The 24,711-nt window shown below is 36.6% G+C and overlaps 1 protein-coding gene and 1 long non-coding RNA gene across 3 annotated transcripts in view; one reads left to right on the top strand and one right to left on the bottom strand.

Annotated features, from left to right (window-relative positions):
* Positions 1–24,711, bottom strand: part of LOC104988601 — a 368,482-nt gene that overhangs the window by 114,599 nt on the left and 229,172 nt on the right. The window lies entirely within an intron of this gene.
* Positions 15,010–16,217, top strand: LOC104988600 (prothymosin alpha-like). Its single transcript, XM_010839950.1, has one exon. It carries the CDS (start codon positions 15,190–15,192, stop codon positions 15,520–15,522), a length of 333 nt encoding a protein of 110 aa, XP_010838252.1. The 5' UTR covers positions 15,010–15,189; the 3' UTR covers positions 15,523–16,217.

Below are 24,711 nucleotides of genomic sequence, written 5' to 3'. Positions count from 1 at the left end.
AGGGATTGGGGGCAGGAGGAGAAGAGGATGACAGAGGATGAGGTGGCTGGATGGCATCACTGACTTGATGCACATGAGTTTGGGTGAACTCCGGGAATTGGTGATGGACAGGGAGTTCTGGCATGCTGCGATTCATGGGGTCGCAAACAGTCAGACACGACTGAGCAACTGAACTGAACTGAACTGAAGTACCAAATCTGGTACCAGAATTCTTAGGCTTAAATTTTGGCTCAATGGATTAAAGACAATGGATTAAAGACAATCTCTTTAACAAGTGGTGCTGGGAAATCTGGTCAACCACTTGTAAAAGAGTGAAACTAGAACACTTTCTAACACCATATACAAAAATAAACTCAAAATGGATTAAAGATCTAAACATAAGACCAGAAACTATAAAACTCTTAGAGGAGAACATAGGCAAAACACTCTCCGACATACATCACAGCAGGATCCTCTATGACCCACCTCCCAGAATATTGGAAATAAAAGCAAAAATAAACAAATGGGACCTAATTAAACTTAAAAGCTTCTGTACATCAAAGGAAACTATTAGCAAGGTGAAAAGACAGCCTTCAGAATGGGAGAAAATAATAGCAAATGAAGCAACCGACAAACAACTAATCTCAAAAATATACAAGCAACTCCTACAGCTCAACTCTAGAAAAATAAATGACCCAATCAAAAAATGGGCCAAAGATCTAAATAGACGTTTCTCCAAAGAAGACATACAGATGGCTAACAAACACATGAAAAGATGCTCAACATCACTCATTATCAGAGAAATGCAAATCAAAACCACTATGAGATACCATTTCACACCAGTCAGAATGGCTGCGATCCAAAAGTCTACAAATAATAAATGCTGGAGAGGGTGTGGATAAAAGGGAAGCCTCTTACACTGTTGGTGGGAATGCAAACTAGTACAGCCATTATGGAGAACAGTGTGGAGATTCCTTAAAAAACTGGAAATAGAACTGCCTTATGATCCAGCAATCCCACTGCTGGGCATACACACTGAGGAAACCAGAAGGGAAAGAGACACGTGTACCCCAATGTTCATCGCAGCACTGTTTATAATAGCCAGGACATGGAAGCAACCTAGATGTCCATCAGCAGATGAATGGATAAGAAAGCAGTGGTACATATACACAATGGAGTATTACTCAGCCATTAAAAAGAATACTTTTGAATCAGTTCTAATGAGGTGGATGAAACTGGAGCCTATTATACAGAGTGAAGTAAGCCAGAAGGACAAACACCAATACAGTATACTAACGCATATATATGGAATTTAGAAAGATGGTAACAATAACCCTGTATATGAGACAGCAAAAGAGACACTGATGTATAGAACAGGCTTATGGACTCTGTGGGAGAGGGAGAGGGTGGGAAGATTTGGGAGAATGGCATTGAAACATGTGAAATGTCATGTATGAAACGAGATGCCAGTCCAGGTTCAATGCACGATGCTGGATGCTTGGGGCTGGTGCACTGGGACGACCCAGAGGGATGGTATGGGGAGGGAGGAGGGAGGAGGGTTCAGGATGGGGAACACATGTATAATTTTTTTTTAATTAAAATTGAATAAAAAAAAAAAGAAGAGAAAAAAAAATTTTGGCTCAAGCACTTACTTGCTGTATAATTGTACAAATTACTTAACTGTTCTGTATCTCTATTTTCTCATTTGTATAATGGGAATAACTATAGTACTACCTACTTCACTGTAGGACTAAATGAGTTAAAACATATAAAACATCTAGAACAGAGCCTGGCACAGTAAGTATTATTTAAGTGTTGGCTGCTATAATCACTTTTTCAGAAAATTGTTAATTGTATTAACTTTCATCTTTCCTGAGATTTGAAGTTCTGGGAATTATGGAGCTCTGCAGTGTGAGTGTATGTTCTCTAATTCTATGACAACTCTGGAAAAATCTCTGAATCCTAGAGTATAAGCCCAGAGATCAATGAGGGCTTTGAAAGCATTATAGGTTGGGTTAGTTCATCAGTACATTTTGTACCCTGTTGTACCTTCATTACCATTAAAAAGTCTCTTACAAATTTGATAATGCACTTTAAAAAGCAAGTGTTTTTGGTACCTAATAAGAGTAAATTTATATAATAAAGTAGAGAAAAGTGTATACATATCTTGCCACAATGAGCAAACTCAGTGATTTGTTATATATTATGGTATGCTACAGTGCACTGGTACTTTTATTAATATTAGGGTGGACCACATAAAATTGTTATACTTAATCATTTTTGACTTACAAAAAATGAAAATTCATATAGTTCAGGTTAATATTGCCTTAAATGTATTGTGGACAAATAATATATACTTTTGTTTTTCTCTAACAAATTCTACACTTTTGTTTTTTAAAATAATCATAGAATGATTTGAACAAATGAGGTCAACAACAGCAAACAAAATCTCTCATAAGTAAGGTACCTGTCTGGAACCTGAAAAACTCTTCTTTGTCTCAACCTTTAACCCCTGATTCCTCTCCTAGTTCCTGCAGTGCTGTTGTGAGCAGGCTGGCTCAAAAGGTGGCCCTTAAAGACAAAGGGTGGCCTTAAAGACGTCTCTCTACCAACTTTGCATATATTAGCCACCAAATGCCTTGCTTTGTTTGGGATATTGATTTTTAAAAAATTATTACAGAAGTATAGTTGATTTATCATATTGTGTTAGTTTTAGCTATACCGGAAAGGGATTCAGTTATATAAACACATATACATATTTTTTCAGATTATTTCTATTGTGGGTTACTGTAAGATATTGAGTATAGTTCCGTGTGTTATACATTGTTTCTTATCTATTTTATATGGAGTAGTTTGTGTCTCTTAATTCCATATTCCTAATTTATCTCTTAGGTATGATAAATGATATCATATGATAAGTGATATCATACTAAGCTAAAAAAAAAAGTACAAATGAATCTATATACGAAACAGAAACAGACTCATATAGACTTAGAGACAAATTTATGGGATATTTCTTGGAAAGATTTTCTAGAAGGGTTAACATTATTCCTCAGAAACTTAAAGGTTTTTGACTACACTAATGAATGAAAAAGTAAACTGTCTGATTTTCCACTGAATGCCTTTTGTAATGTTTTGGGGGATATGCTAAAATTCAGAAGGTCATACTTATTAAAATCAGTAGCAGCTCTAATTATCTGACTGGCCATCTGCAATCATTGTTTCACCCTCTGAGACCATTTGAAAACACAAATAGTACCTTCGAACTTAATTTTAGTTTTGAATAGCTCTTGAAATATAGACATACTACATGTAACAATACATATAAAGTAATACAAAGACACATTAGCATATGTTTTAGTGGGATATTTTCATTTCTAGTTTTAAAAGTGTGAGATGAAAGGATATCCTAATTCTTAAAAAAAGCAAAAAACAACAACAAACTAGAACTGCTTTAATTTCTGGATATCAAAAGAATTCAAGCTAAGATGTATAGCTATACAAAGTTAAATTGACTTCATAAAAATTTAAATCTATTAGCAATAGCTATTTATAAACAGCTAAAAATTTGGAGAAAATATTGCCTCAGCCTGTTCTGCATGTTTAGTTAGCTTTAAAGGGTTCTCTGACACAGAGGGAGGTCTTCACTCTAAACTGCTCCAAAAGGAAAATTTTAGAATTAGTAGAAGACATGGCCTGAAAGCAATAATTAACTTGGAACAATGTAGAACCTCATAATACTATGAAGAAAGCTCAAATCCAAGAGAAATCCATCAAGCATTTCCCTACCTCCAACTTATGCTTTATGCCACAGAATATTATTTTTTTCAAAATAAAAATCTGAGCATAATATCTGTCAGTTAAAAACCTTCAATAGCTTTACATTCTTCAGCTTCAAAATAAAAATGTCTTCAGATGGTCTCATACAGCTACTATGATCCAGTCACTTAATTCCTCTAATAACTTTCTATCCATTGACATCTTTCACCAAGTAGTTTACTTTATTTCCTGGATACACTGTCCCTTCAGTGCCTGGTATTCTCTTACGTTCCTTCTGGTGACATGGCTTCCTACTATGTCTTCTGACTAAAAATGCTCTTTTCTTCCCTCTTGATGGAGCTAACCCATATTTTACTGGCAATTAACTATAAGACAATATAACTCATTGCCATGTCGGCCTGAGAATGAAGAGTAATGGGGTGGTTATACTATTAGGTGTCCCTGTATCTTAGTTACTAGCAGTAGAAACCAATTCAGTGTAATCTCAGCAGAAAATTTTCTTAAAAGATAGGAAGCATCTCACAGAATTCCAGGAAGTTGCAGAATCAGCTTTGGAGGCTACCTTGCCAGGAAAAGAGGCAGCAGTGTGCAATGCTCCTGCCTGGGCGCTGCAAGCTGAACGCTGCCACTAGAATGACTTTTCTGTTATACCAGACACTGGAAGCAGCTGCCACTGCTAGTACTATTTTTCTCCATAAAAGCAGTCTGTGATCTGTTTTTAAATGTCTCTAGGTTTTGCTTCAAAGATGTTGTGTGTATGCTTGACTGGCAGAGTCCTGTTTGTGGAGTCACACTCAATATGTATCAGAAAGTAAGCGGTCAGCATTTTAAGTCTTTAAAGTAGGAACTAGCTCTAACTCAGAATGTAGGGAATCCTCTAAGCACAGAAAAAGGACTCTGATACTAATGAGCCAAGAGCAACAATACATATTCATCAGATTTAGAATGGAGGCAGAATTGACAAATTTTTTTCAGAGAAGGTAATATTTTAGGTGGGTCTCTTTCTGTCTCTCTTGCTTCTGTCAAATAAGAATTTGTCAAGAAATGTGAAAGCAAGTGAAAGGGAAGATGCTCCAGAGAGAGAAAAGAGACTAGCAGTGGTTCCTAAGCAGCTTTATGATCAACTAAGGAGCTTTTTAAAAATTCATCACCTATAAAGAATCTGATTCAGTACATGTAGACTGGGGCTGCAGCATCTCATATCATTATCAAGATATTTTTGCAATCACTTGGTTGAGCATATCTGAAAGTAAAGGCATGAACATGTGAAGTAAATGGTATGTCTGGAGAAAGTAGCAAGTTTTTGACTCAGTATAGCCAAAGCACAGGGAAAAGATCACAGAGATGAGGCAAGAGCAGTAAACTATGGCCAAATAGGAAAAGTTATAAAAGACTTCCCAAGCAGTTTGAAGTTTATTCTACAGGCCACTGGACATTTTTGAAAACTGGAATGATATGACGTAGAAACCTGTTAACTCTGCATGTGAGTGAAATATAACACCCCGGTGAACAATAGGAAATGGTTGGATATCAGTTGTCAAACAAAACAGAAAAATTATCACTGAGAACATGGAATAAAACTGAGCCTTTTATATATACTGTATGTAGGTGTCTGAAGGCTTAATCAAGCAGTAGATCTAGAAGATTTTTTACTCTAGTTTTCCTGGGCAAATCGGAGTGGAAGACTCATAGACTAGGTGGGGAGAAGTGAGAACTCTTCAAATTCTTTTAACTTCTTAGAGTCAAATTCTTAAACTTTAATTTCACAATTCTTAAAATTCTAAAGAACTTGAGACAGACTACTTTAAACGGAGGACAGAGCCAAGATCAACTTTTGCCAGGGAAGCTCTGGAAAGAAAATGGCTGCTGGAAAAGGAGGGAGAGCCTGTCCCATCCTGGTTGGTGTAGCCTGGGTTAATTAGAGAATCATCTTCTCTTAGAGAAAGGGGAAAGCTTCCTCTTGGGCTTAATCACATTGTGGATGGATGAAGGCAATAACATGTCAAAAAACTAATATTGGCTGTGACCCAGAACTGCTTATTTCCTTTCTTTGTATGTGACTTACAAAGCGTCATATATATTAACAGGTGATCTTAAGTTAGGCTGAGCATATCTATTCATACTGTTGGCCCTAAGTCTATAATTGTTATTTTTATTTCCAACAAAAATTAATTTTAAAAAGCCCCAATAAATTTAAAAGGATTGAATCATACAAAGTATGTTCTCCAATCAAAATAGTATGAAATTAAAAATCAGTACTGGAAAGAAATTTGGAAAATTGAAAAGTATATTGATACTAAACAATACATTCTTCAGTAATCGATAGGTCAAGAAAGAAATAAAAGGCATAATAGAAAATATTTTAAGATGAATGAAAACAAGCTATACTGTACCAAAATATAAGGGATGAATCTGAAGTAGTGCTTAGAGGAAAATTATAAGTAAAAGCACCTATATGAATAAAGAAGAAAGGTCTCAATTCATTAACCTAACTTTCTACCTTAAGGTATCAATAAGAGAAACTGAGAGAAAGTTGAAGGAAGGAAACAATTAAAATTATAACAGAAATAAATAAAATGGAGAAAAATCAATAAAATTACAACTTGGTTCTTAAAAGGTCAACCAAATTGATGAACTTTTAGCTAGATTAATCAAGGGGAGGGGGGGAAAGAGAGAAGGTGAAAATTGCCAGTATCAGAAATGAAAGAGAAGATGTCACTGATTTGCAGAAAGAAAAGAGTATAAGGCAAAACAAAATAGAAACTAGATAACTTAAGATGAAATGGACAAACTCCTAAAATATATCAGATCAGATCAGATCAGTCGCTCAGTCGTATCCGACTCTTTGCGACCCCATGAATCGCAGCACGCCAGGCCTCCCTGTCCATCACCAACTCCCGGAGTTCACTCAGACTCACGTCCATTGAGTCAGTGATGCCATCCAGCCAATCCCTCCAGCATCAGAGTCTTTTCCAATGAGTCAACTCTTCGCATGAGGTGGCCAAAGTACTTGAGTTTCAGCTTTAGCATCAGTCCTTCCAAAGAAATCCCAGGGCTGATCTCCTTCAGAATGGACTGGTTGGATCTCTTTGCAGTCCAAGGGACTCTCAAGAGTCTTCTCCAACACCACAGTTCAAAAGCATCAATTCTTCGGCACTCAGCCTTCTTCACAGTCCAACTCTCATATCCATACATGACCACTGGAAAAACCATAGCCTTGACTAGACGAACCTTTGTTGGCAAAGTAACGTCTCTGCTTTTGAATATGTTATCTAGGTTGCATATAACAAACACCCTCTTCCAACAACACAAGAGAAGACTCTATACATGGACATCACCAGATGGTCAACACCGAAATCAGACTGATTATATTCTTTGCAGCCAAAGATGGAGAAGTCCTATACAGTCAGCAAAAACAAGACCAGGAGCTGACTGTGGCTCAGCTCATGAACTCCTAAAATATATAAACTACTACAAATGACTCAAGAATAGAATATCTGACTAGACCTATGGCAAGTAACATGGTTAGTCACTCAATTGTGCCCAACTCTTTGCGACCCTATGGATGGTAGTCCACCAGGCTCCTCTGCCCATGGGATTTCCCAGGCAAGAAAATTGGAGTGGGTTTCCATTCCCTTCTCCTGGGAATCTTCCTCATCTTCTGTACTGCAGGCAGATTCTTTACTGCCTGAGTTACTAGGGAAGTGACTGAATTAGTAATACAAAAACTTCCCACAAGTGTTAATGTAGATTCATCAGTTATTACAAATGTACCACTCTGGTAGAGGATGTTGATAATGGCAGATACATGCATGTATAAGGAAAAGGGAGTCATGGGAAATCACTGTATCTTTCCCTCAATTTTTCTGTGAAATTAAAACTAAACTGCTTTGTAAAACAACAACAAAAACTTCCCATATATAAAAGCCTATATAAGCTTAGGCCCAGTTGGATTCACAGACAAATTCTTTCAAATATTATAACATAATCAATACTAATTCTTCAAAAACTCTTCTAAAAAACAGAAGAGGAGAGAACATGTCTCAATTCACTCTGAAGCCATTATTATCCTTATACAAAAATTAGACAAAGTCATCACAGGTAAAGAAAATTACAGAACAATATCTCTTATGAATACAGACACAGATATCTTCAACTAAATAGTAGCAAACCAAATAAGGCAACATATGAAAAGGTCATACATTCCACATGACTATGTGGAATTTATCTTACAAATGTAAGGTCCGTTTAACATACAAAAGTGAATCTAATACCACATTAACAGAGTACAGACAAAAATTCATGTGATCATCTCAATAGATGCAGTATAGGCATTTGACAAAATCCAACACCTCTTCATAATAAAAGCATTCAACAAATTAGAGTAAGAAAGGAACTTCTTTAACTAACAAAAGGCATTTATTAAAACATCCAACCTTCCCAGATGCGCTAATGGAAAAGAATCTGCCCGTCAATGCAGAAGATGCAACAGATGTGGGTTCAATCCCTAGGTTGGGAAGATTCTCTGTAGTAGGAAATGGCAACCTATTCCAGTATTCTTGCTGGAAAATTCCATGGACAGAGGAGCCTGGCGGGCTACAGTCCATGGGGCTGCAAAGTGTCAGACACGACTGAGCACACAACACACATATTAAAATCCCATGGCTTACATCATACCTAACGAAGTAAGAATGAGTGCGTTCCCCCTAGGTCAAGAAGAAAACAAAGGATGTCCACTCTCACTATTTTGTTTAACATTGTACTAGAGGTTCTAGCCAGGGAAACTAGGCAACTAAATGTAATAAAAGGCATGCAGATTTGGTAAAATATGTAACTACCTGTATTTCAGATGGTATGATTTTATATACAGAAAATCCAAATTAATGCCTTGAGAAAGTATAGAAATAAACAAGTTCAGCAAGCTTAAAGAATGCAAGATCAAGATACAAAGAAAGAGTAATATTTCCCTAGTTATGAACAATATAAAAGGAAATTAAGAAAAATTCTATTTAAACCATATCAAAAGAATAAAATATTTAAGAATGAATTTACTAAAAGAAGTATAAATTTATACTTTCAAAAGTATAAAATATTGTTAAAAAATTAAAGAAGTCAAATAAATGGAAAGACATTTCATGTTCATGGATGAACATGAACCTTAATATTTTTAGGATGTCAGTATTCCCCAAGTTGGTCTTTAGATTAATACCTATCAAAAATTACAACTAGCCTCTTTACAGAAATTGACAAGCTGAACTAAAGATTCATACAGAAATTCAAGGGAACCAGAATAGCTACAGAAAAGAAAAACAAAAGCCAAGGTAGAGGTCTCATACTATCTTATTTCAAACATCAACAAGCTATACTACTTAAGACAGTAAGGTATTGGAATAAAGATATATAGATAAACTGAACAGAACTGAAAATTGAAAACCAAACCTTCACATTTATGGTCAGTGATTTTCAAGAAGGGTGCTAAAAACAATTCAACGGGAGAAAGAATGGTCTTTTAAAGAAATGGTGCTATGCCAACTGGATACTCACATTAAAAGAAATGACACTGAGTATATTTTTCATACCACACACAAAAAATTAACTCAAAATAGGTCTTATACCTAAATGAATAAGCTAAAAGTATAAGACTCTTAGAAGAAAACATAAAATTAAATTTTTGTGATCTTTGGTTAGGCAAGATCTTAGGTATTATACTAAAATCACAAGTAATAAAGAAAAACAATAGATAAATTGTACATGATCAAAACTGAAACTTGGTTGTGCTTTACAAGAAATGGGCTTGTATTTAGAGTATAGAAAGAACTCTTAAAATAACAGTAAAGGCAACTCAATAGCAGGCAACCCATCTAAACAGACGTTTCTTGAAGAAGATAGACACATGGTCAATAAGGACACAAAAAGATTCTCAACATCACTTGACACTAGAGAAATGTACAACACCACAATCAGGTACCACTTATATCTACTAAGATGGGTTATAATAAAATAAAAGATAATAGCAAGCACTGACAAAGATATGAAGAAACTGAAAGCATCGTATGTCCTTAGTAGGTTGCAAAATGGTACAGACAGTTTGGAAAACTGCCTCACAGTTCCTCAAATATTAAAAACAGAGATATTATAAGACTAGTAATTCTACACCTAGTTATATACCAAAGAGCAATAAGAACACATGCTCACACAAACACTTGTACACAAATGCTCACAGCAGCATTATTCATAATAGCTAAAAAGTAGAAACAATCTAAATGTTCACCAACTGATGGACAAATAAAATCAGTATATCCATAAGTGGAAAATTATTTGGCAATAAAAAGGAAAAAAGTAGTATTAAATTTACAAAAAGGATGAACATTAAAAATACTGTGCCTAGTGAAAGAAACCAGTCACAAAAGACCATATATTGTATGATTCCATTTTTAAGAAATGCCAGAATAGGAAAACCTATGGAGATAAAAAGATAATTGGTTGCCTAGGGTGGGGCAAAGCAGGGAACACAACTTGGGGGTAACTGAGGCACTACTACTAAAGAATTTCTTCTTGGAGTGAGGAAAATGTTCTAAAATTCATTGTAGTGATGGGTGCGAAACTAAATATACTAAAAAATATTAAATTATATAATTGGGAGGATTGGATGATACATGAATTACATGCCAGTAAAGCCTTTACATATATTTTTAGAAGTTAATGGCCCAACCATATTAGTATGTACAAATTATAAACAATAATGCCTGAACTAGAACTCTGATGTGAGTTGAGTTTAAGAAAATAAAATTTTGTGTCTTCATTTGAGCCACCCATGTCAGCGAAATTAAATAACATACAGAAGATATCAAGAACAATTTGTCTCAAATAGAGGCAAAGCTTTCCTTTGGTAGCTCACTAGTCTCTTGAAACATGAGGGTGGACTCAGCACACATAATTAGATCAAAGCTACTGGGACAATTTTATCTTGTCTCATAAGAGGGATATGAAGAGCAAACAATGGATAGTAAGGGCAGGAGTTTGGAGCTGTCACACTGAAATGGGCAGGCATTTGGCTCAGACTCTGGTAAGTCAAGAGAAGGCCTATAAGGATCTACAGGACAGCACTGGGAACTCTACTTAATATTTTGTAATGACCTGTATGTATAACTGATTCACTTTGCATTACAGCAGAAACGAACACAACATTGTAAATCAATTATACTTCAATAAAAATTGTAAAAATATTTACAATTTTTATTGAAATATAGTTATATATATATATGAGAGAAGGCCTGTTAGGGCATGCAAAGGAGACTGATGATTTGATTTGTATTGAGGCCTCTTTCATTTGGAAGGAGGAAGAGTCATGGTAGTGTGACTGTGAATTTGATCAGGTCCTCAGTATTTTAAAGTAGTTCTAGTTTTCCTTTTTTATTTTGAAGTTGCTAAAAACTACTAAAAGGCAGAGCTCTCATTTTCTAAAAGTATGTCTTTCCCCAAAGACATATGATTTAAGCATTGCTTCTTAGAATTAAAAAAAAAGCAACTTATTTTTTGCATTCCAAAAATAATGCATGATTTTTATAGGACTATTAGAGAATACAAATAAGTATAAGAAAGAAGCAGTTCTACCACTCAAAACCAAATCACTGTTAAACTGCTCATTTTTTTGCATAGCATCTTCCAGATGTTTTCTCTTATGTTTTTCTTTTGTGAAACAGTGATAATGCTATACCTAAATTTTATACATTTTAAAACAAAAAGGTCCATGTTTCAACAAATTATTTGCAAACATTATTAATAACAACACCATATAATTGCAATGTAATTTGCCTATTTCCATTTACTCCATTTGTTTCTCCGGTTTTCTCCAAAGTTAATTATTATAAACTATGTTGCAGTTTTCTTGGAATAATGCTTTTCTACACCTCTTTAGAACAGATTTTAAGAAATTGGGTCAAAGGATAATAATAGCTTTAGGCTTCTGGTATACATATATACCTTATTTGCTTTCCAAGAGTTGTACCAATTTACATCCACCAGCAGTGTCAGAAAATACTTGCTTCTACACACTTTCACAAAGATGTCACCTCATCTTGATGAGCACTATCGTCTCAGAAAGTCTTGCATATTAGGAGAATGCATATTAGCAGAACTTATAAGCTTAGTAATGGGGTAGTGGTTAATATTTGCTATAAAGGCTTTGGGTAGCTTCGTGAGAGTATTTTACCATACATAAAGTAAAAATCAAATTAATTTTTCTTATTCTGGAAAAGAAAGGGTCTGTAACAGTCAAATCAAAAAAATACTTTGGCCATGTCTACCATTAACAAGACATAATAGTAGAAGTTGAAGAGTACGATAGATTATAAGAAGTTTAGAGTTTGGTTGGAAAAGTATGAACACATAAGGAGTTCAATAACAATATGAGATTTAAATGCATTTCAGAATATAGCAGAAGAGTTTTTCAGGGTTGGTAAAAAACTATGTGTCAAAGAAGCAATATGGACAATGAAACTTCCAGGAGTTCACAGGGAAGAGAAACCAGTTAATGTGAGATGAGCTGTATTTGCTAATCACTAATCTTCCAGCCCAAGGATTTCTTTGGAAGGAATGATGCTAAAGCTGAAACTCCAGTACTTTGGCCACCTCAAGCGAAGAGTTGACTCATTGGAAAAGCCTCTGATGCTGGGAGGGATTGGGGGCAGGAGGAGAAGGGGATGACAGAGGATGAGATGGCTGGATGGCATCACTGACTCGATGGACATGAGTCTGGGTGAACTCCGGGAGCTGGTGATGGACAGGGAGGCCTGGTGTGCTGCGATTCATGGGGTCGCAAAGAGTCGGACGTGACTGAGTGACTGAAATGAACTGAACTGCACTGATACTACCATATATATAGGAAACCTAGAAAAGTCTTTGTCTTAACATTATTCAAAAGTCTTTGAACAATCAATGTCAGAATTTTTGAAGTTCTGTTTTGGTGTTTTATAGTATTTGGCCATTATATCCCTCATTTCTAGATTACTGTTCTTTCATTTTATTATTTCTACTTTAAGACTCATTTCTAACAAATTAGGTTGTGACAGACTACCTAAATTAATCCCTGCGGTGAGTGGTAAACTACATGTGCAGTTCATCTAGTAGTCATCAGGGCTTTGTTTTCTTTGGAATGGACTTACATTTGGTGTATCTGTTGTAATGTAAGGGCCTCCCTGGTGGTCCAGACAGTAAAGAATCTGTGTGATGTGGGAGACAAAGGTTTGAACCTTGGGTCAGGAAGATCCCCTAAAGGAGGGAATGGCATCAAACTTCAGTATTCTTGCCCGGAGAATCCTATGGACAGAGGATGCTGGCAGGACATAGTCCATGGGATCCCAGAGAGTCAGACACAACTGAGATACTAGCATTTCATTTCACTTTCATTATAATGTAGTAGTGAGTCAACTGGTGCTACATTTTATTGTCTAAATCTGTTACATAGAAAAATTATCTTTCTTGGCTGGAAGGATATTATTCATGCCAAATGAATACCAGTTTCAACACTAGCAGTCCAGTTTAACCAATGATACAAATGAATTTCCATCTCATTACTCTGAAGAAATCTATTCATCTTTTTTCAAAGTCTAAAGTTTATACATTCTCACACACACATTTTTTCAAATTAATTTGTTTTAATTGGAGGCTAACCCTAAATCAAATCCCTTATGACTATACAGTGGAAGTGAAAAATAGATTTAAGGGACTAAATGTGATAGACAGAGTGCCTGATGAACTATGGATGGAGGTTCATGACATTGTACAGGAGACAGGTATCAAGACCATCCCCATGGAAAAGAAATGCAAAAAAGCAAAATGGCTGTCTGAGGAGGCCTTACAAATGGCTGTGAAAAGAAGGGAAGCGAAAGGCAAAGGAGAAAAGGAAAGATATACACATTTGAATGCAGAGTTCCAAAGAATGGCAAGGAGAGATAAGAAAGCCTTCCTAAGTGATAAATGAAAAGAAATAGAGGAAAACAACAGAATGGGAAAGACTAGAGATCTCTTCAAGAAAATTAGAGATACCAAGGGAACATTTCATGCAAACATGGAGACAATAAAGGACAGAAATGCTATGGACCTAACAGAAGCAGAAGATATTAAAAAGATGTGGCAACAATATAAAGAACAACTATACAAAGAAGATCTTCATGATGCAGATAATCACGATGGTGTGATCACTGACCTAGAGACAGACATCCTGGAATGTGAAGTCAAGTGGGCCTTAGAAAGCATCACTACAAACAAAGCTAGTGGAGGTGATGGAATGCCAGTTGAGCTATTTCAAATCCTGAAAGACAATGCTGTGAAAGTCCTGCACTCAATATGCCAGCAAATTTGGAAAACTCAGCAGTGGCCACAGGACTGGAAAAGGTCAGTTTTCATTCCAATCCCAAAGAAAGGCAAAGCCAAAGAATGCTCAAACTACCGCACTATTGCACTCATCTCACACGCTAGTAAAGTCATGCTGAAAATTCTCCAAGCCAGCCTTCAGCAATCTGTGAACCATGAACTTTCAGATGTTCAAGCTGGTTTTAGAAAAGGCAGAGGAACCAGAGATCAAATTGCCAACATCCTCTGGATCACCGAAAAAGCAAGAGAGTTCCAGAAAAACATCTATTTCTGTTTTATTGACTATGCCAAAGCCTTTGACTGTGTGGATCACAATAAACTGTGGAAAATTTTGAAAGAGATGGGAATACCAGACCACCTGACCTGCCTCTTGAGAAACCTGTATGCAGGTCAGGAAGCAACAGTTAGAACTGGACATGGAACAACAGACTGGCTCCAAATAGGAAAAGGAGTACGTCAAGGCTGTATACTGTCACCCTGCTTATTTAACTTATATGTAGAGTATATCATGAGAAACGCTGGGCTGGACGAAGCACAAGCTGGAATCAAGACTGCCGGGAGAAATACCAATAACCTCAGATATGGAGATGTCACCACCCTTATGGCAGAAAGTGAAGAGGAACTAAAAAGCCTCTTGATGAAAGTGAAAGAGGAGACTGAAAAAGTTGGCTTAAAGCTCAACATTCAGAAAACTAAGATCATAGCATCTGGTCCCATCACTTCATGGGAAATAGATGGGTAAACAGTGTCAAACTTTATTTTTGGGGGCTCAAAAATCACTGCAGATGGTGATTGCAGCCATGAAACTAAAAGATGCTTACTCCTTGGAAGGAAAGTTATGACCAAGCTAGACAGCATATTAAAAAGCAGAGCCCCACTGGCTGCTCTGAAAAGCCATCTTTGCATTGTTCCCGTCTCCGGCTTCCCTGATCGCCGCAGCCACCTCCGCCGCGCGCCATCTCCGCCGCCGCGGGCTCTGGCAGCTTTACCGCCAGAGTCCTCGAACTCCCGCTTTTCTTCTCAGTCCGTTGCATCGGATCACCGGAGTGCCCCATCATGTCAGACGCGGGCGTGGACACCAGCTCCGAGATCACCACCAAGGACTTAAAGGAGAAGAAGGAAGTTGTGGAGGAGGCGGAGAATGGGAGAGAGGCACCTGCAAATGGGAATGCTAATGAGGAAAATGGGGAGCAGGAGGCAGACAACGAGGTAGACGAAGAAGAGGAGGAAGGTGGGGAGGAAGAGGAGGAGGAGGAGGAAGGTGACCGTGAGGAAGAGGACGGAGATGAAGATGAGGAGGCCGAGGCAGCTACGGGCAAACGGGCAGCTGAAGATGACGAGGATGACGATGTGGATACCAAGAAGCAGAAGACTGATGAAGATGACTAGACAGCAAAAAAGGAAAAGTTAAACTTAAAAAAAAAAAGGCCGCCGTGACCTATTCACCCTCCACTTCCCGTCTCAGAATCTATAAACGTGGTCACCTTCGAGTAGAGTCCCGCCCACCCGCCCCTGGCGGGCAGCGCCACCCACAGACGACAGCGCTCTCCACCACCCAACCAAAACCACAACGTGAATTTGCAACAGGGGAGGAAAAAAGAACCAAAACTTCTAAGGCCCTGCTTTTTTTCTTAAAGTACTTTAAAAAGGAAAATTTGTTTGTATTTTTTATTTACATTTTATATTTTTGTACATATTGTTAGGGGTCAGCCATTTTTAATGATCTCGGATGACCAAACCAGCCTTCGGAGCGTTCTCTGTCCTACTCTGACTTTACTTGTGGTGTGACCATGTTCATTATAATCTCAAAGGAGAAAAAAAACCTTGTAAAAAAAGCAAAAACAACAACAAAAAAAACCAATCTTATTCCGAGCATTCCAGTAACTTTTTTTGTGTATGTACTTAGCTGTACTATAAGTAGTTTGTTTGTATGAGATGGTTAAAAAGGCCAAAGATAAAAGGTTTCTTTTTTTTCCTTTTTTTGTCTATGAAGTAGCTGTTTATTTTTTTGGCCTGTTTGGTGTATGTGTGAAACAATGTTGTCCAACAATAAACCGGAATTTTATTTTGCTGAGTTGTTCTAAAAAAAATAAATAAAATAAATAAATAAATAAAAATAAAAATAAAAAGCAGAGACATTACTTTGCCAACAAAGGTCTGTCTAGTCAAGGCTATGGTTTTTCCTGTGGTCACGTATGGATGTGAGAGTTGGACTATAAAGAAAGCTGAACGCCGAAAAATTGATGCTTTTGAACTGTTTTGTTGGAGAAGACTCTTGAGAGTCCTGTGGACTGCAAGGAGATCCAACCAGTCCATCCTAAAGGAGATCAGTCCTGGGTGTTCACTGGAAGGACTGATGTTGAAGCTGAAACTCCAGTATTTGGCCACCTGATGTGAAGAGCTGACTCATTTGAAAAGACTCTGACGCTGGGAAAGATTGAGGACAGGAGGAGAAGGGGACAACAGAGGATAAGATGGTTGGATGGCACCACCGACTCAATGGACATGGGTTTGGGTGGACTCTGGGATTTGGTGATGGACAGGGAGGCCTGGTGTGCTGCGGTTCATGGGGTTCCAAAGATTTCACCACGACTGAGCTACTGAACTGAACTGAATTACTTTACAATATTGTAGTGGTTTTTGCCATATATTGACATGAATCAGCCATGGGTATACATGTGTCCCCCATCCTGAATCCCCCTTCCACCTTCCTCCAAATTCCTTCCCTCAGGGTCATGCCAGTGCACCAGCTCTGAGCACCCTGTCTCCTGCATCAAACCTGGACTGGCGATCTATTTCACATATGATAATATACATGTTTCAATGTTCTTTTCTCAAATCATCCCACCCTCACCTTCTCCTACAGAGTCCAAAAGTCTGTCCTTTACATCTGTGTCTCTTTTGCTGTCTCACATATAGGGTCATTTTACCATCTTTCTAAATTCCATATATATGCGTTAGTATACTGTATTGGTGTTTTTCTTTCTGGCTTACTTCACTCTGTATAATAGGCTCCAGTTTCAGCCACCTCATTAGAACCGATTCAAATGCATTCTTTTTAATAGCTGAGTAATATTCCATTGTGTATATGTACCACAGCTTTCTTATCCTTTCATCTGCTGATGGACATCTAGGTTGCTTCCACGTCCCAGCTATTGTAAACGGTGCTGCGATGAACATTGGGGTACGTATGTCTCTTTCAATTCTGGTTTCCTTGGTCACACATACATTTTTATGGTACTTGAATAAATATATAGTTGATGACTTTATGTCAGATAGGAAGTTTTACAATAAACTTGAAAAATTTAGAATTTGCCACCCAGAAAGCCACAGTTCCTTATCCAGAACACTAAGGACAAAACAGAGTCCTCATTACCTGAATATTCATCACTCAAGCCAAAGTTCTCACATCATAAAATTCTAACTGCATTCATCACTCACTGACTGTGGCCTACTCAAATATTCTTCCCAGCTCAACTCTAAAGCCTGTCCAAGTGAAGTAACTCAGAAAGAAGAAAACAAATACAGCGTATTATTGCATGTATATGGAATTTAGGAAAATGGTACTGATGAACCAATTTGCAGGGCAGGCACAGAGATGCAGATATAGCGAACAGACTGAGGACAAACCGGGGCAAGGGAAGGGTGGGACGGATTGAGACAGTAGCACTGAAACCTATATATTACCATATGTAAAACAGATAGGTAATGGGAAGTTGCTGTATAGCACAGAGAGCTCAACCCAGTGTCTGTGACAACCTAGAGGGGTGGGATGTGGAAGGGAGGTTCAAGACGGAGGGGACATATGTGTTGTTCTTGTAAGGCAGAAACCTACACCACATTGTAAAGCAATTATCATCCAATTAAAAAAAAATTTTAAAAACTGTAAAAAAAAAAAAAAAAGAAAAAGAGCTGTCATTACCCATAGTGACCGAAGTTCTGCTGATCAGTCTTTCCTTAATCACTGGATGATGTAAATGCTTATGTTCTTCAGGATGCTGTTTATGGCTATACATAATGTAATTCAAATTAACTCAAAGTCAATAATGGGAAATGCAGAATTTCATGAAGTTAATGAAAGTGATATTTGAATACTACTCAAGTCACACATAAAGCCAGTTAGACCAGTTAAAATGAAATAGAGAAAATGGATGATGATTCATTGGGTGCTACAAAGAAGAATAATTTTAATATCAAAGGATTAGAAAGGCCATTGGGAAAACTGGAAAAAGTGCTCTGAATATTTTTGTAAAAAAGGAACCTTTCAAAAAGCATGCTAGAAAGTTAAACATTAAGGACAGGATATCATACTGTGTTATCAACTGTTAGAAATCACAAAAAAGAAAAAAAATGTTATTCAATCTTTGTTGATTTTTGTTATTCCAACAGTTTAAATTATAACCTGTCTTTAAATAGCATTTGGTTTAATACGTTTCATAATAAAGTCTTACTAAACCTTCCTTCTCCACTCCCATGCCCCTACTATTTACCATAAATCTTTAGTTCCTATTTCATTTACATTTCTTGTCCTGGTACCATTTATTTTTAGATAACAATAATAATACAGGACAAGTCATAAAATGAATTTTGATTTTTATAAGTGAATAAAATCCAATTTAAGTGAATTTCTTTTTAGTATAGATGTGAACCTTATTTAAATGTGCTCATACTCAAAGCATTCCATAATTCTGATAGAGTGTTAACAAAGAAATCAATGTCCATCATCTTTGATCTTTGTTTATACCATGAGTCATTTTAAAAGTGTAGGGAGTTAGGTGAACAAGTGATTAAAGCTCACCTAAATAAACAGAGATCTGAAAAATCTGGAAGATTAAAATCAATGAGAAATTTTATGGTTAAGTCAGGTTAGGGGTTGAAATGCAGAAGAAATATGGTCATAATTCTGATGAACTGTGCTGTAACGTTTCTCAGCAACTAAAGTATTTTAAAGATACATATTAGAAGTCAAATGACATGGATATGGAATAATCTGTCAGGTGAAAAAGAAGTAAGAATTATTTGGAAAGTGATGAAAATCAATGACAATTTTAAAGAATGGTAAGAAAATGCATTCATTTATTAAGAAGAAGAAAAATCCTCTATGTTACACAGTCAACCATTAAATCAAATGTCAGGTTTCATGTTTGTAAAAACAAATAGTTTAATCATGATAACTATTTACTTTGCTGAAATACTACTGCTAAATACTCTATGGAAACTTAAAAATATTGGTAATAAAAACAAGATTTGTTGATATTAAAACCTGTTAAAACTAAATGACAATAGTACTCTGAACTTCTTCAGAGAACTACTGTCATTTAGTTTTAACAGGTAAAACTTTAAGTGGCCATGTATAGAAATGTGGTGAATTACAGTGTACATCCCAATCAACAGTGGTTATTCAATAATATGAGTAATTGTGGTCAGATATTCTCATTATTCAAGAGAAGCTAGAGATTTGGATTTTAATGCAAAACTTTCCAATTTTCAAAGATTATGTGACACAGATGATACAAGCCTGTTAGCTGAATCTAGCCTGTAGGACAGTTGTTTCCAGACTAAGTAAAAAAGAATGCTATTTTGGTTATCTATGGCTGATTTACATTTATAGTACAGAAAGAAAACATTTCAAATACTTTAGTCCAATTTTCTCATGTCAATCTTCTTTTTTTAGTAAATTCTCAAATGAAAATAAAAAACTGAAATATCATTCTATTCATTTCTAAATGTTTTGACACTTTGCATATGTGCCAAGTCGCTAAGTCATGTCCAACTCTGCAACCCCATGGACTGTAGTCTGCCAGGCTCCCCTGTTCATGGGATAATCTAGGCAAGAATTACTGCAGTAGGTTGCCATTTTCTTCTCTAGGGTATCTTCCTGACTCAGGGGCTGAATTTGCATTTCCTGCATTGGCAGGTGGATTCTTGCACCAACCGGGAAGCCCCATTTTGACACTGGGTAGGAGGCAAAAGAGAAAAGAGAAGATACAAGTGCATCTGAACCTGGCAACATATAGTGAAGAGCAGTTACCCTCTCAAAGATATACAACTTCAACCTACACTACTTTTTCTGCTTTCCTTAGTTATTCAGAAAGACAGAGTGCTGTAAACTGAGCTGTCTATTTGTTTCAGGAGCAGATGGGAAAAATAGCTACTTTTAAATGTGATTAAAATGTGAAGCCTCCATTTAGTACTTATTTTTCTTTGTAAGCTTCCGATTTTAGGCTTAAGCAACTTTAATCAAGCGAAGATAAGATCAGACAGCTGCTGCAGCGCTAGTCCACTGCTTATATCTCTTCACAGAGAATGCTATAACAACAAACAATTGCAGCAAACAATCAACTCTATCTTTTGCCAAAGCTGTGAGAAGAAGTTATTCATATGTTACTGGGGGGAGTCCAGTGAAGGTGTAAAACCTTTGAAGTGGACAGCAACTAGTCATTTATTAAAATAAAAATGCATTTACTATTTTGTATCCTGATTATGGTGGTTGTGACACAAAACTACATGATGTTAAAATTTATAGAATGAGACATCAAAAAAAGAAAGAAAAAAGTTTCTTTATGATAATAAGAAAACAAAGCAAGTGAGCCCAGCATGTAGGCATCAGGGTTGTGGACAATTTCAGGTTGATGATCACAGTATCTAATTTGATAGTCACCCAGTTGAGACAGGGACCAGTCTCCAACTTTTGGAGAGGAGCACACCAAGGTCCCATGAGAGGGGAATGACTCGCCCAAACCCACATGGCCAGGAAGTAAAGAAGCCTGGACCAATCCAACAGGCTATATTACAGATGCCTCCACTCTCTATTGTTTAGACATGTTTGAAACAATACAGTTATTTTTAAAATAATGTATTTGCTCTTTCATCCCATAAATCCTACCATGGCAATTTATCCTATAGATATCTGACACATGTACAAAATAACAATATTCACTTTTTTTTTCCAGCTTACTATAGCAAGGTTTATGTCAGCAAAAGATTGAAAACAACTCAAATGTTCCTCTGAGGACTGATTAGATGAACTGTGGCTGCCGTCTATGGGGTGGCACAGAGTCGGAGACGACTGAAGCAACTTAGCAGCAGCAGCAGCAGCAGCAAGTATAATACTTCTAATGGAATATCATGAATGGTATTCTAAGTAAGAATGAAAAGCTTTCTATGTATTGATATGAAAACAAAATCAAAATAAAACTCCAAGATATACTGTTTAGTAAAAAAAAAAATGCCAAGTGCAAAACAATATACAGAATATGCTTCCATTTGTGTAAGAAGTGTAAGAATGTATCTATTTACACTGTTGTGTTTGGGTGTATAAACAAGTAGCAGAAAGATACATAAGGAACTATTAATAGCTTTGACCAGAGGGGTGATGGTTGGGGCAGATGGGGACAGGGGTGAAAGTAGATTCTCAGTGACTACTTTTTCATACTGTTTTGATTTTTGAACCATATATGGAAAGATAAGAAGATAGTTAAGAAAGAGGTTAAAAAGAGCTGAGTGGAACTACAAGTTTACATGCTAACCTTTTGCTGGGCTTCTAGGAATTGTAATTTTAATTTAATGTTTATCTGGCTCTGGTAACAACAAAGCATGTTCCACTTGTTTCTGCTACATTTGCCTCTGGAGAAAGAAGGGAGAAACTTTATTGGAGACTTAAGTGGGGAACACATTTTCTTGTGATTAAAATAGAGCCATCGACTAGGGATAAATAGCTTAGTTCTTACATTTGTTCAGCACAGTCCACTAAAGGTATGTAATAATTTTATCTGAATAGGGAAGGAAATGCCTGTTCAGCTGACTTCAGAACTAAAATTAGGATTCCTTTATTGCTGTTTCAAACTGCTAAGAACTAAATATTTTATGCTGTGTTTGAAAGAGCAAAGGATTCTAAAACTTTGGTCTCAGCACTTAAATGGTCATATACAAACACTAGATAATGTATATCTACTTCACTGCCGTCCCCCCAAGAATCATTCTTCATAGACTCCTCACTGAGAGCTTTTCCTTATTACAAAAGTATAGGATGGATTGCAAGTGAAACTGACTTTACAGGCGTAAGGTAACCTGCTTTCCACATGAGTTGGGTAAAGCCGCTCTAATGATGGCAAGCAATCACAGCTTTTATTTCTAGATTGATGTACAGTTTACGGATTGCATTCTCATGTCTTATTTAACCCCTCCAAACACTGGTATGTGAGTACTATTATCTCTGATTTAGAAATTAAAAAACTGAGGTTCAAAGAGGTGATGTTGCTGAATAAAATCCCACTTCCAGGGACTGGCAGAGTCCAGATGTGTACCCAGATCTGATTCTGAACTCAGATCTATTACTGCACAGTTATATATAATTATCAATGCCTGTCATAAATACAAATGTGATTAGTTTAGATATAACTAGTGATATTTATATCTGATGAAATGATTTAGTCTTAAAAAAAGGTTAAAAAAAAAAGAGTCAAAATGACCATTGAAGATAATTTAAATCACACATAAAGTATAAACATAGTATGGGGAGTAGACAGTCTCAGCAATATTTAATTTTATTTATGGTACAAATTAATATAACACATATACTAGGGTATATACCTAAAAATAATTTTTTTTAGGATTTTTAAAACCTTTTATTTTTTATTTATTTATTTTAAATTATTATTATTTTTTTACTTTACAATATTTTATTGGTTTTGCCATACATCAACATGCATCTGCCATGGGTGTACATGTTTTCCCAATGCTGAACCCCCCGCCTCCCACCTCTCTCCCCATACCGTCCTTCTGGGTCATCCCAGTGCACCAGCCCTAAGCTTCCTGTATTGTGCATCGAACCTGGACTGGTGATTCGTTTCTTATATAATATTATACATATTTTAATGCCATTCTCCCAAACCATCCCCCCCTCCCTCTCCCCCAGAGTCCAAAAGACTGTTCTATACATCTGTGTCTCTTTTGCTGTCTCGCATACAGGGTTGTCGTTACCATCTTTCTAAATTCCATATATATGCGTTAGTATACTATATTGGTGTTTTTCTTTCTGGCTTACTTCACTCTGTATAATAGGCTCCAGTTTCATCTACCTCATTAGCACGGATTCAAATGTATTCCTTTTAATGGCTGAGTAATACTCCATTGAATATATGTACCACAGCTTTCTTATCCATTCATCTGCTGATGGACATCTAGGTTGCGTCCATGTCCTGGCTATTACAAACAGTGCTGCGATGAACACTGGGGTACACGTGTCTCTTTCAGTTCTGGTTTCCTCAGTGTGTATGCCCAGCAGTGGGACTGCTGGGTCGTATGGCAGTTCTATTTCCAGTTTTTTAAGGAATCTCCACACTGTTCTTCATAGTGGCTGTACTAGTTTGCATTCCCACCAACAGTGTAAGAGGGTTCCCTTTTCTCCACACCCTCTCCAGCATTTATTGCTTGTAGACTTTTGGATCACAGCCATTCTGACTGGTGTGAAATGGTACCTCATAGTGGTTTTGATTTGCATTTCTCTGATAATGAGTGATGTTGGGCATCTTTTCATGTGTTTGTTAGCCGTCTGTATGTCTTCTTTGGAGAAATGTCTATTTAGTTCTTTGGCCCATTTTTTGATTGGGTCATTTATTTTTCTGGAATTGAGTTGCAGGAGTTGCTTGAATATTTTTGAGATTAGCTGTTTGTCAGTTGCTTCATTTGCTATTATTTTCTCCCATTCTGAAGGCTGTCTTTTCACTTTACTTACAGTTTCTTTTGTTGTGCAGAAGCTTTTAATTTTAATTAGATCCCATTTGTTTATATTTGCTTTTATTTCCAATATTCTGGGAGGTGGGTCATAGAGGATCCTGCTGTGATGTATGTCGGAGAGTGTTTTGCCTATGTTCTCCTCGAAGAGTTTTATAGTTTCTGGTCTTATGTTTAGATCTTTAATCCATTTTGAGTTTATTTTTGTGTATGGTGTTACACAGTGTTCTAGTTTCATTCTTTTAAAAGTGGTTGACGAGTTTTTCCAGCACCACTTGTTAAAGAGATTGTCTTTTCTCCATTGTATATTCTTGCCTCCTTTGTCAAAGATAAGGTGTCCATAGGTGTGTGGGTTTATCTCTGGGCTTTCTATTTTGTTCCATTGATCTATATTTCTGTCTTTGTGCCGGTACCATACTGTCTTGATGACTGTGGCTTTGTAGTAGAGCCTGAAGTCAGGCAGGTTGATTCCTCCAGTTCCATTCTTCTTTCTCAAGATTGCTTTGGCTATTCGAGGTTTTTTGTATTTCTATACAAATTGTGAAATTGTTTGTTCTAGCTCTGTGAAAAATACCATTGGTACCTTGATAGGGATTTCATTGAATCTATAGATTGCTTTGGGTAGTATACTCACTTTCACTATATTGATTCTTCCGATCCATGAACATGGTATATTTCTCCATCTGTTAGTGTCCTCTTTGATTTCTTTCATCAGTGTTTTATAGTTTTCTATATATAGGTCTTTAGTTTGTTTAGGTAGATATATTCCTAAGTATTTTATTCTTTTCGTTGCAATGGTGAATGGAATTGTTTCCTTAATTTCTCTATTTTCTCATTATTAGT

The sequence above is a fragment of the Bison bison genome, unplaced genomic scaffold (assembly GCF_000754665.1).
Source record: "Bison bison bison isolate TAMUID 2011002044 unplaced genomic scaffold, Bison_UMD1.0 scf7180017864139, whole genome shotgun sequence".
Taxonomy (NCBI): Eukaryota; Metazoa; Chordata; class Mammalia; order Artiodactyla; family Bovidae; genus Bison; species Bison bison.
This window is presented reverse-complemented; position numbering and strand designations above follow the sequence as displayed.

Bases quoted from the DNA above. Each gene is read 5' to 3' on its own strand.
- LOC104988600 (XM_010839950.1), top strand. From the start codon at position 15,190: ATGTCAGACGCGGGCGTGGACACCAGCTCCGAGATCACCACCAAGGAC.